This window comes from Emydura macquarii, unplaced genomic scaffold, assembly GCF_026122565.2.
Source record: "Emydura macquarii macquarii isolate MOO-44397 ecotype Brisbane River unplaced genomic scaffold, CSIRO-AGI_Emac_v2 contig_2681, whole genome shotgun sequence".
NCBI classification, from domain to species: Eukaryota; Metazoa; Chordata; order Testudines; family Chelidae; genus Emydura; species Emydura macquarii.
In genome coordinates, this window is record NW_027132818.1 from 2,032,099 (window position 1) to 2,045,629 (window position 13,531).

Consider the following 13,531-nt stretch of genomic DNA (forward strand, 5'->3'; position numbering starts at 1 on the left):
CGAATGGGGCTAAGACTGGGCTATTCCAATGCATCTCTTGGGAGTTACAAACTAATTTCTGTGGCCTAGGCACCACTAAAGATGGATAGAGTGACACACAAGGTGGGCATGGCTTACACATGTATCCTCCTAGACTCCTATTGTAAAAAACAAGCAAAAACAATTCAAAAGCTCAAGGGATGGCTGGTTATTTTCAATTGACCTACAATGTTAGGAAATAAATCTGTCAACTTTCACAAGCCATTAAAAAGCCTGATTTTTTGGGAGGCTATAAAGGGGGAGAATGATGGATGTGAGGAAGACACACACAAGAATTGAGCAGAGTAGAAATTTAAGTGCCAAAAGGTAAAATAATGAACCCTCCCCAAATCTAGAAGTAGTAAGAGGAAAACTCATGTCATGTCCGAATGCTAACTATAAGTAATTATCCTAAGCAATTCCAATCTCACTGTCACAGGACTATGTTGGGGAAAAAAGAAACTACCATATAAAACATACTATTCTGTCCAGTAAATAGTGAGGATCAAGCTAGGAACACTCACTTAGACCTTAGAGATTAAAAATGTTCAAATTTTGATAGAAACCAACAATTACCTGTAGCAAGTTATAAACTTACATGAAAACTGGAAGAGTGTGTCCTGGTTTTCACTCCAAGTCAACTTTCTCCATAAAATGGGAAACTATTTTAAAAATCCCATGAGACAGAATAAGAGTGGAGAAATGATCCACAAGACTGGAGTTATTTTTTTAAAAGGTCAGTGCAGCATATTTTGTATAAACATGAGCCCACTGAAATAAGATCTGAGCTGGAAAAGTTTTTAAATAGTGAATCTGCTATTTTGTTGCCCAGTCACAAATTTGGGTGACTGGGCAACAAAATGGCAGATGAAATTCAATGTTGATAAATGCAAAGTAATGCACATTGGAAAACATAATCCCAACTGTAGATATAAAATAATGGGGTCTGTCATTTTAGAGCTGTTACCACTCAAAAAAAGAGATCTTGGAGTCATTGTGGATAGTTCTCTGAAAACATCTACTCAATGTGTAGCAGCAATCAAAAAAAGCTAACGATGTTGGGAATCACTAGTAAAGGGATAGATAAGACAGAAAACATCATTGTCTCTCTATAAATCCATGGTATGCCCACATCTTGAATCTGCAGATCCAGTCGCCCTATCTTAAAAGGATATATCGGAATAGGAAGAGGTACAGAAAAGGGAAACCAAAATGATTAGGGCTTTGAAACAGCTTCCGTATGAGGAGAGATTAGTAAAACTCAGACTTTTCAGTTTAGAAAACAGATGACTAAGGGGGGATATGATAGAGGTCTAGTAAATCATGACTGGTGTGGAGAAAGTGTTATTTACTCCTTCTCCTAACACAAGAACTAAGGGTCACCAAATGAAATTAATAGGCAGCAGGTTTAAAGAAATAAGAAGTATTTCTTTACACAACGCACAGTCAACCTGTGGAACTTTTTGCCAGAGGATGCTGTGAAGGCCAAGACTATAATAGGGTTAAAAAAAGAACTAGGTAAGTTCCTGGAGGGCAGGTCATCAACGGTTATTAATCAAGATGGTTAGGGATGCAAAACCATGCTCTGAAGTGATCCTAGCCTGTGCTGCCAGAAGCTGGGAATGGGAGACGGGATGGATCACTTGATTACCTGTTCTGTTCATTCCCTCTGACGCACCTGGCATTGGCCACTGTCAGACGACTGGGCTAAATGGACCATTGGTCTGACCCAGTACAGCCGTTCTTATACATTCTTGCCATGTCTGTCAGTCAGGAGAACTTATAAATCAAATAAGTAATTTCAGGGGAACCAATGAGAAATCTAATTTACCCCAGCAACATATGAAAATTATTGCAGCATACACACAGAGGAATTATTTAAAACAAGGATGTTCCAACAATACAAATATCTAGAGATGTATATGTGGCACCACTATTCTAATCAGTTGGATTCAGGTTTATAGTTTTAGTGGTAATTTGGCTCTATGGCAGAGGATTTAAAGCAGTGGTTCTCAACCTTTCCAGACTACTGCCCCCCTTTCAGGAGTCTGATTGGTCTTCCATACCCCCAAGTTTCACCTCACTTAAATTACTTGCTTATAAAATCAGACATAAAAATACAAAAGTGTCACAGCACACTATTACTGAAAAATTGCTTACTTTCTCATTTTTACCATATAATAATAAAATAAATCAATTGGAACATAAATATTGCACTTACATTTCACTTTATTATATAGAGCAGTATAAAACAAGTAACTGTCTGTATAAAATTTTAGTTTGTATTGACTTCGCTAGTACTTCTTGTGTAGCCTATTGTAAAACCAGGCAAATATCTAGCTAAGCTTAGTCCTGCTTTGAGCAGAAGGTTGGACTAGATGACCTCCTGATGTCCCTTCCAACTCTAATATTCTATGATCTAGATGAGTTGATGTACCCCCTGGAAGACACATACTGCTGGGGGTATGCAGAGGTATCCCTGGTTGAGAACCATTGATTTAAAGGAACTAATTTTCCAAAGTCATTTCCTTTTGATATTTGTGCGTCTACCCTTCATTTATGTTGAGCAATAAGAACAAATTGGAAATAAAATGTTTGTTATTTTCAAATGTAGGAAAGAATTTCACATGTAAGTACATCTCAGTTGTAGATAAAAACTTTACAGCTTGTGGGTATCTGGTTACTAAACAGATACGAGTATAAGAGCCCAAGCTTGCTTTGGCATTAAAGTGCACACTAGAATTTGCTCTGTTCTTACAAGGCTGAGATTTTGCTTTTATGCACATATAACCTGGAAGATCACGGTTTTATTCTGGATGTAGTGCTTGCTAGGCTAAAAGGTTGCCCAAACCTATTCTTACAACAAGCTTCCACTATTTTCCTCCAGCTAATATTCACCTGAAAAAAAATCCCTTTTCTGCCTCTACCTCTTTGCATGTTGGCTAAGCTAGCTGAATTCTCTGAAGGCATGTTGACAGTCATAAGGTTAATGTTAACAACAGAATTGACACTAGCACATACAATACACCACTGGCACAAGGAGTTCCAAGAGCAGGCTTAAGGAAGCTTAGCGGAGTTCTTTTTTGAAACTGCTGTCTATGTATGTTGGCATCTACTATCAGCATAGAAAGGCGAAGATGGTCTTTTCTGTGGAGACATCACAGGACTTTTGCAGATGTTATCAAGATCTACATGGTAAACAATAAGACTAGGAGCAAATACCAACCAAAATGGTATACCAGAAGAATATCCTTTTTCTGGAGGAGCAGTAATATTTGTTCCTCACATTTAAGTAATTTTGCACTTTGCTACTGAAAAGCAAAACTGGAAACTTACAGCCTGACATCAGCCTGCTTTTGTCAGGCAAAGTCTCTTTCATATGTAACAAGAACAGCAAAAATGCCAGTCTGAGTGTTATTGTTTGTTATGCTGTTTCCTGTTCTAGCGTTTCTTCTGACACTTTAGTTCCAGAAGTATCATCATCATTAGAATAATTTCCTGAATCTCGACTGCTCTGTTTAGAGTGTTTGTAGTCTTTAAAATCAGTTTGATTTGTTTCTTCTATAACAATACTCTCAATTATACAACAAGTTTCTGTTGGCTCCTCTGAAGTTGACAGATACGGACTGTTGAAAGATTGTCCACCAAGGCACTGCAGATGGGGGGAATGGAAGGAGAGAGGAAAAACAAAAAGATTATTAGTTACAAAACTTACATATGGCTTTGGTTAATCGCTGTTTTGCCATCTTGTTCATTATATTCTGCAGTATAGTGATGTCTCTACTTATAGTATGGCACCTCTTTTCAGGAGTTAATAACTTAGTGATAAAGGTTGCTTTGGTATGTAAATACAGACAAATATTACAAAATGTCTCTAAACTAGTGTTACAGAGAATCCACCATTTACAGGACTTCAGTAACTCAGCCAGAGGTTATGGATCTATTACAGAAGTGGGTGAGCATGGTTTTGTGGCCTGAAATGTGCAGGAGGTCAGACTAGGTGATCATGATGGTCTCTTCTGGTCTTAAAGTCATAACTAATTTTTCTCATTTTTACACTGGTAACAAGTACTAAGAACTTAGTGTGCTCAGCAAAATACAAGAAAGAAGATTACATAGACTCTAGCCTTTCAGAGCAGGCAGCTACTACACCACCACCACAAGTACACTTTGAGACCCAGAGAAAGAACTTGGAGCGTTTGAGGACACGGAAATGGTGACAATAGATAGAATCTTTTCTCTCCAACATACCTGAGGAAGATTTTGAAATAGAGAGACAGTGGGTGCTGGGGCACTTGGATAAGGGAGGGAGTTCCAGTCTTATGCAGCTCAGTACTTTACAAATAGTGAACTGTTAACTCAACCCAATATTTGAAATCCCTTCCTCTGAAGGAAACACTTAGAAAATCTTAAATAAAAAAGCATTACATGAATTTCAGTCTACAACTGGCAAAAACAGCTGAAATTTTGCCTTACAATTCAGTTTACAGATACTTTGATAGATATTTTGATTAAATTACAATTTGATTGATACTAAAGTTTGCAAAGCACTATGTACTGTACATGCTATGGGCTTCACTGAGGCAGAAGTGTGCTGGGAACAAGGTATAACATTCTCAGAGGCAACTGGGAATGTACTGTGAAAGGTGGTTCTTGCTACACTTTAGCATTTGAGTGCTGGGAGCCACAAAGCATAGTCTGCATCTTGTGAAGGTGCATGTGGAGGCAAAAGGTACCTGCAGGCAACAGTATTTTTCCATACAAGCACTACTGGAATATGTACAGAAAGAAGACTCAGACGCTAAGGTCAGAAGGGACCAATATGATCATCTAGTCTGATCTCCTGAACAATGCAGGCCACAGAACCTCACCCACCCACTCCTGTAATAAACCTTTAACCCACGACTGAGTTATTAAAGTTCTCAAATCATGGTTTAAAGACCTTAAGGTACAGAGAATCCACCAGCAAGTGAGCGGTGCCCCATGCTACAGAGGAAGGCATAAAACCCCGAGAGCCTTTACCAATCTGCTTTGGGGGAAAATTCCTTCCCGACCCCAAATATGGCGATCAGTTAAACTTTGAGCATGTGGGCAAGATTCACCAGCCACACACCCAAGAAAGAATTCTCCGTAATAACTCAGAACCCACCCCATCTAGCATCCCTTCACAGGCCATTGGCATATCTACCATCATTAGTCAAAGATCAGTCAATTGCTAAACTAGACTGTCCCATCATACCATCCCCTCCATAAATTTATCAAGCTCAGTTTTGAAGGCAGCTAGGTTTTTTGCTCCCACTGCTCTCCCTGGAAGGCTATTCCAGAACTTCACTCCTCTGATGGTTAGAAACCTGCGTCTAATTTCAAGTCGAAACTATCTAATGGCCAGTTTATATCCATTAGTTCTTGTGTCCACACTGGTGCTGAACTTAAATAATTCCTCTCCCTCCCTGGTATTTATCCTTCTGACATATTTATAGACAGCAATCATATCTCCCCATGATCTTCTTTTAGTTAGGCGAAACAAGCCAAGCTCTTTGAGTCTCCTCTCATAAGGCAGGCTTTCCATTTCCGCGGATCATCCTAGTAGCCCTTCTCTGCACCTGTTCCAGTTTGAATTCCTCTTTCTTAAACATGGGGGACCAGAACTGCACACAATATTCCAGATGAGGTCTCATCAGCATCTTGTATAACGGTACTAACAGCTCCCTATCTCTACTGGAAATACCTTGTCTGATGCATCCTAGGACCACATTAGCTTTTTTCACGGCTTCATCACATTGGCGGCTCATAGTCATCCTGTGATCAACCAATATGCCCAGGTCCTCCACCTCCTCTGTCACTTCCAACTTATGTGTCCCCAGCTTATAGCAAAAATTCTTATTAGTTACTAAATGCATGACCTTGCACTTTCTACTATTAAATTTCATCCTATTTCTATCACTCCAGTTTACAAGATCATCCAGATCTTCCTGTATGATATCCTGATCCTTCTCTGTATTGGAAATACCTCCCAACTTTGTGTCATCTGCAAACTGTATTAGCACATTCCCACTTTTTGTGCCAAGGTCAGTAATAAAAAGGTTAAATAAGATTGGTCCCAAGACTGATCCTTGAGGAGCTCCACTAGTAACCTACCTCCAGCCTGACAGTTCACCTTTCAGTACGGCCCCTTGTAGTCTCCCCTTTAAACCCTTCAGCCCTACCATATGATGGTGTGAACTATTATGAGGATAAACGTGGAGCTTATTATTTGGAAGGAAGAGGCTTCCTTTTGTTCCAGGACTACTTGCATACAGTCCTCAATTGTACCCATAAGCGTGAACTACTTCTGGTTTCAGTCATTGCAGCTTCAATGACCCAGGGTTATGGTTTGGGTGGGAGAAAGTGCCAGTGGTATCCCTCCCTTACAAGATATTTGTGCTCCATTTCTGATATTACTAGGGGATAGTGAGGGGATGTAACCACATTCCTTTCATCATCCAGTTCCAGAACTGGGTGGATGGGTGAAGTCAAAACTTCACCTGGTCAACCTTGCAGTAGGTAAGATGCATTTAGTCAGCCTCTGCACAAAGAATGAGTTGGTTTCTCCTCCTCTGCTCACACAGAAATGTAGGGGGAACTTCTGGTGACTCCAGTTCCTCCTCCTCCCAAAAATTTCAGACTGAGTGGTTTGAAGAAGTGAATGAGCAGACATCACTTGCCTTGAGATTAAAGGTGCAGAGGAAGCTAAAGCCAGTGCCCTGAATTGTGCTAATTTTACTGCAGTTTTTAGGGCACTGCATAAAGCTCCTGGAGTGTTTTGAATGAACATTGTTCTCCTAATGTCACAAACAACCAAGGAAGGGGAAAATGAAGATTTACTTACTTGTAATTGGAGTTCAAGATGGATTCTGCATATTCATACTCTTGGATATGCTGACCAGTGCATCTTGGACAGTGGACCCTTCTGGTAGCAATGCCAGAGTGCTTGAATGCCCTTCCTACCCCTCCCCTCAGCATTCAAGCATGTTCTGAGGGCAAGACTATAAAAGTGGACATGGTCCTACCTGTCACCTCAGTTTCTTCCACTTCTATAGAGTACAGAATTAATTAGTACTCCACAGAAGGGGAGAAGTGGGCAGGAAGTGTGAGTATACAGATTCCATCTCAAAGAACTTTGGTTACAAGTAGCCAACTTTCATTTCTTTTTTGAGTTTCCACTGCACATTCCCCCTCATGAGATTGTTAAATACTGCTTGCCAAACTAAGGATGGAGGCAGATGATGTCCTAATTAAATAAAGACTGAAACACTGCTGTCAAACTGAACATCAGATCTAGATACCAAGTTTAAACCAAAGTGTTTAATGAAAGGGAGACATGAACCCCAAAATGACAGCTTACATATGTCAATAAGGGGAACATGTCTAACATGCTACAGAGGTACCAACCATTCTAGTTGAGAGAGTTAGGAGGCCATCAGGAAGAGAGATAAGAAGTCTTAATTCTACTCTAACCCGCCTAGACAAGGAATAGCTCAGCCCCTAAAGTTTACAGCACTGGAAATGAACATTTTGGGAGATAGATTAGTGTTTAGACATAACAATAAAACTACACTCACCCCATATTAGTATGAGATCCAGGAAAGACAATCAGTGTATCGATTAACATGAAAACCTGAAATTACTTTAGGGAGAAACTGGGGTGAGGTCTAGGTATAACCTTATCTTATGAAAAACAGTAAAAAGAGGATCTGCCATCAAAGCACACAGTTCCATGATTCTTCTAGAGAATGCAACTCCTATTATAAAGTTGTTTTTATGGAAAGACATTTGAATAGTGGAGACAACTGTGTTAATACTAAGTTTAGATCACATGGAGAAACTGGATTTCCTACTGGCAGATACAAATTCAATAAACCCTACCAAAACCTTTTATCAGAATCATGTGAAAAAATAGATTTTATCATTAATAGGTAAATGAAAAGCTGCAATTGTTGCCAACTGGACTAAGTGAGATAAACAGATAAACCCATAGGTAAGTGTAGTAAATATTCTAAAATATACTGAATAGGCATAGACACAGATCAATATCCTAGCTAGTCAGCCATAAAACACATTTTTCCATTTAAAGTCACAACATTTTTCTAGACTACTTTTCTAGAATTAACACGTTGCACACCCATAGAATAAGGAAAGAGGTTCGTGTACTATTGCTGTCTTGGCCCCACTAGAGCGACTGATATAAATTTGGTCGAGTCTTGTCTGAACTTTTTCATTACCTTCAGCATTAGCAGAAAGGGAGAAAAAGTATATATTAAACCAATCCCCCATCTGAGGAAGAACTCATCTGTTACTACCTGAATGCTCTCAGACAAAAACGAGGGCACTTGATGTTGAATCTAGTGGCAAAAAGATTTGTCTGAAAAGCTCCAAAATTGTGAATAAGCCCTAAATCAGAGTCCTTAGTGATCCTTCATGCATCTGATTTGAAGCACTGCTCAACTGGCCTATAATCTCATTGAGAGTTCCCACTACATGATTATATTGTGTTATTCTGACAAATAACATATGCAGAATTTTAAAATATTAGGCGCAGCATTTTTAATATTTTAAGCACACAATTCACCCAAAAGTAGAAGTAGGGGAACACTCCCTGACTATCTGCTAAGAGTGTTTAGGATTGGAGCATCTTGGAGCCATAGATCTAGATTTTCCCTGATCTGAAACCTAACTTTTGAGAAGAGTAAGGTAACAATGTTGGCCAGTATACCCATAGAATCTAAGGTGGCATATGCCAATCCTACCAATTAGCCATGTTCAGGATCCTCTTACATGCCTGATGAATTGAATGTGAGAGTTATCAAATTGAGAAGGTGACCCCCTGCTTCGAAGGAAAAAGTTCAACCACTGAAATCAGTACTGGATCCAGCTCTTAAGAATACTGATCCAACCCCAGATCTGAAAACGAGAGTATGAGTGATATAACTGAAGTAGGAATTTGTAGAAGACAAAGAATTTGTAGAAGAGATAAAGGCAAGAATCTTGGAGAACTGGTTGGCATTTTGGGCAGTAGGAGTACAGTTTCTTGGGACTTATTCAATACAATGTCCTACCTCAGGTTTTTGTCAGAGGAGAGAATTGAGAGGGATGTTCAATTGATCACTTCGTAACACTAGTTGGTGGACTGGTCAGATCCAAGGTGCGTTCCAGACCTTCATGAACCCACACCATTACTGTAATAGTAGGAACCAGATGAGATGAAGTACTCTGCTCCAATGATTTCTTCAGAGCGGTTACTTTAATAGTCAGCGATCCCTTGGAGATCAAGGATGATTGTCTTCCAATAAAATGACCAGTTATCGCTGGTGGAGCCACAGGTGGATAATAAGACAGATTATGGGATCCACAGATCTTACCACAGTTGGGGCTGACATTTCCCAATGAAAAGGGTGGACCTGGATTGTTAAGTCAGGCTGCAACAAGGTCTTTCCTTCTTTCCCATTTCTCAGTTTCCTGTTGGATCTCAAAATACTGGGATCCCTGCCACAAGGTCCTTTTCCATTCTGGTCGATTAATGGCTTGGGTTTCCAATAAATTTGTCAATATTACACTTCATGTTGGCTTTGAGGGGGTCTTAGAAGTGCTTTTTTTGCCCACCCATGGTTCAGTTGGGAGAACATGACCTGCTTCATGGGTCAAATTTCTGGCATTGAAAAAAAACATGACCTGCCCAATGGAATTGATGATAGATGATCATAGCTTCAATGCTAGAGGTTTTGGCGTGGGACAGAACACTGATGTTGTTGTGTCCGTCATCCCACTCGATTCAGAAGATCTTGTACAGGAGTAGGCTGAAAGCAACTATTTTAGCAGTGTTCAGGAGGCAGAAGCAATTGTGACCTCCTAGACTCTATTGCTGTAATCATGTTTACATGTGTTTGGGAACACTGTGCTTGGAATATCTTGCAGTTGTGTGTGCATTTTGTTTGTAACATCTCAGTTCAGTTTGTTGCTTAGAAATGTTTTGAGACCTTTTGTTACACAAGCAACTGTCTTGCTCATATCTAAGAACAGTTACTGTGAATGTGCCTTGTTATTTTATGTCAGTGAAATGATCCATATTAATGGCTAATTCCACCTTAGCATTTCTAGTATTAAAATAATTTGTACTCCCCTTTTTTGTAAAAATACACAAATTATTTAGGGGGAATGCAGCTTTGATTTAAAGTTGTAATTTTTGTTTTAAGTTTGCTTTTTTTTTTTTTTTTTGAAGCAGAAGTTAGTGTGACTGAGGTATAGATGACAGGAAGGAAGTGAAGCAAGACTTTGTTGTAATGACTTTTTATGATCCAGAGGGCTGAAGAACATGGGATCAAAATAACCCTGGGTCCAAAGGAGTCAACACCCAAGAACAGAAACAAGAAAACGTGTAAACAGGAATCAGGAAGTAACAGGAAGTGGTCATGTTGCAACATTATGAGTGATTGATATGAAAAAGCAACATGATACAGCAAGATCCACAGACCCGAATGGGGATGGATCACTATAAAGATGGAGTAAAGAGATGAGGACTTTGGGTTTGGTTCTACAGTCATCCTCCAGGAGCATCGGTGCGCACCAGCAGATGCCTGCTCCCCACCTTCACGCCTTAGCCACCTAGTCAATGGATTAACATGAGCAACTGAGGCTGGTAACTATACTCCATCTCTGTAGAACTCTGTGTGCGCGTGCGCACGTCTGTAAATGTATTAAATACATTTTAGAAATAAATGAAATTGCTTTTGCTATAAAGAATTTTTGTATTCACAATAAATGTGGCATATTGCCTTGTCCCCTAAATAAAATCCTGCTGTTAACTTCATAAGTGTAACACAGGCAGTATTGATTATATTGTTCAAGAACCTTCAGGTATCTACTGTATGTAACCCAGGTTTCGGCACTGTACAAGACAGCAGGCATAACAGCGGCCTGGTACAAAGCAGCTTTGTTTGATTCTTGATGTCACAATCTTTAAAGACATTTTTTTCAAGAGTCCAAAAACTGCACTGGTGCATTGAATGCAGTATTGAATGAAAGAACTCCAGGTTCAATTCCCTGCTCTGCTTGAGTCAGTGGCATCTGGGATAAAAAAAAAACCTCCTCTTTGAAAACAGGTAGAGCATAGAATTGAACCTGGATCTCCTACATCCCAGCTTAATGCCCATGTCACAAGGATATAGAATGTCTCCATGAAACATTATTATTTTAATACAATTTGGAGTTCTCATGTCTTTAGATCTCAGAGCTGTGTGATGTTCTTGAGCCAAAAGATTTCATGAATCACCAGAATGAGAAGGCTTCCCAGCACCAAGATGTGCTTCAGTTTAGCTTTCCTCTTCCTCAAAACTTAACTACTTGGTTCCAGCATGCTATCCGGCTGTTTGGGTCTTTTAACTGGAACTGCTTCAGAAGAAGGCTATGAGTGTCTCAGAACTGGATCGGATGACTTAGCTACCGAAAACTCAGTTGACTTGGAACTGAAGCTTGGTGCTGGGACTGATGTCTTTATCCTTATAGACCCCTGGGATCCAGAAGTACTTAGAGCCAATTACAGCTTTGTGTCTTCCATCAGATCTCTTTGATACTTCCGATCTCAGAAGTTGAGTGGATGGAGCCTCCCGCAATAAGAGGGTCTGGAGTCTATCCTCTCTCTCCTTCTGGGCCTCAGGAGTGGAAGTACTACAAATAGCACAATGTGAAGAATGTCGTCCTCCTCCTAGGCACTTGATACACTTGTATGGATATCCGATGCCAAGACGACATCTTTTAAAGCCACGTTTTGTCTTCGGGTCTCTTAGATGCAGCCGCCAAATACCAATAATTATTCTAAAGCTATACTAAAACCTAATCTAACACTAATAACTATGAACTATCAACTAATCTTATAAAGAACATTAAACTAGAAAGACATTTTGAAATTGCTATGGATCCAAGATATCCAGAAAGTTCCACATCCATCCGCCCTCAGAATATGCTCAAATGCTAGGAGAGGCATAGAAGGGGCATGTAAGCACGCTAACAGGCACTACTAACAGGCACTGCTACCAGAAAGTTCTCCTGTCCAAGGTGGTTGGTGCATCCCAAGAGTGGGAATGTCCAAAGAACACTCAAAGGAAAAAAAAAAAAAAAACCCCCAAGAGAGGAAGCTCATCTCTAGGGAATAGATGAGACAATTGTCAGGGCACATCACAGCTTTGACACACTACCTCAAGAAGTTGACATCCTATATTTGCAAGGAACTGACAGTTAAACTACCTAGTTGAATAAATCGGTGAAAACTGAACTAAGGTGAATAAAGGAGCAAAAGACAGAAAACAGCTGTCTACAACAGCTACAAAAATTAAGCTTCTCATTCATCAACCAAAGTGCATTTAGGAGAGTTGGGGGGCAGGGAACATGAATTGGAAACTCAGAGAAATTCAGGGGAAAGGAGTACCACCCTATCAACTTTCTTCATTCTCATCTACTCTACTTATTCTTTATCCATCAACTACTGGAGAATGTAATGTCCTATAAAAAATAGAGGTTTTTAAAGCAAAACCTGAGGCTTGGAAGAAAAGCTTTTGCACAAAGGCATTCCTTTATTTAAAAAAGGAAATTTGATAGGGGTTTTTCCCCTTTTTTGAGTCATCTTAACAAGGTAGAAATCCTAAAAGGTTATTTTGTAATGATTTTCAATAAGTTTCCCCTTTTTGTCCATACAAATTGAAATATCTGTTTATCACAGATTTAGAGATATCAGTAATAACAAGATATCAGACTGATTCAAATACTTTATCATTAAACTCTTGGTATCTAATCCTGGAAAGTCTCCCTGACACTATGAGGCCTGGTCTACATTGCTGCGCTGGGTCAAGAGGAGAATGTAGAATGCGTATCTTGGTCGACTCACTTACGCTCCCTTACAGTGGTGTCTTCACTGTGCTGATGGGAAATGCCCTCCGGTCGACGCAGTGTTACTCTTTCCCAGAGGGTGGAGTTACTGTGTTGAATGGAGAGCACTTCCGGGATCGAGTGTGCGGGTCTCCACTGGCCGCTTAATTGATCCTGCTGCGTCGATCCGTGGAGCTCAACACAGTGGAATCAGGATAGACATACCCGGAGATACAGACACAGTATTCTTTAGAACAATCAATGAAATAAATGACATGAGGACACTCTAGTGTTCTTTGGTCCTTGAATAATGATATTCTTGGAAAGATAATCAAAACCTTACCTCTATGTTTGAAGGAGGTTTGCATGATGGAAAGAATGCGTATTTGATCCGTCTAGATATATAATATATACCAAAAATAATAAATGATGCCGAAAAGAAGAAGGCAGTCAAGGCGATTATAAAGGTGAACAAAATAGTCAGTGGTGAAGTTTTACCTAAAAAAATAAAGAAATAATAATTTATCTAGGTGTTCATGAAGTGCCCTAACACCAGGATCTTTAGCTTTAAAGATTATATACAATGTAAAGACTACACCATAAAATTTCACTTTTACAC

At 39.6% G+C, this 13,531-nt stretch overlaps 1 protein-coding gene across 1 annotated transcript in view; it reads right to left on the reverse strand.

Annotated features, from left to right (window-relative positions):
* Positions 1 to 2,229: 2,229 nt before the first annotated feature.
* IFNAR1 (interferon alpha and beta receptor subunit 1) overlaps positions 2,230 to 13,531 on the reverse strand; it is a 37,654-nt gene continuing 26,352 nt past the window's right edge. Inside the window, exons 10-11 of the mRNA XM_067565592.1 lie at positions 13,256 to 13,410; positions 2,230 to 3,670 (exon numbers count right to left, since the gene is read on the reverse strand). Of these exons, the coding sequence (XP_067421693.1) occupies positions 3,443 to 3,670; positions 13,256 to 13,410 (383 nt within the window). The 3' untranslated portion in view covers positions 2,230 to 3,442. The remainder of the gene's footprint in view (positions 3,671 to 13,255; positions 13,411 to 13,531) is intronic.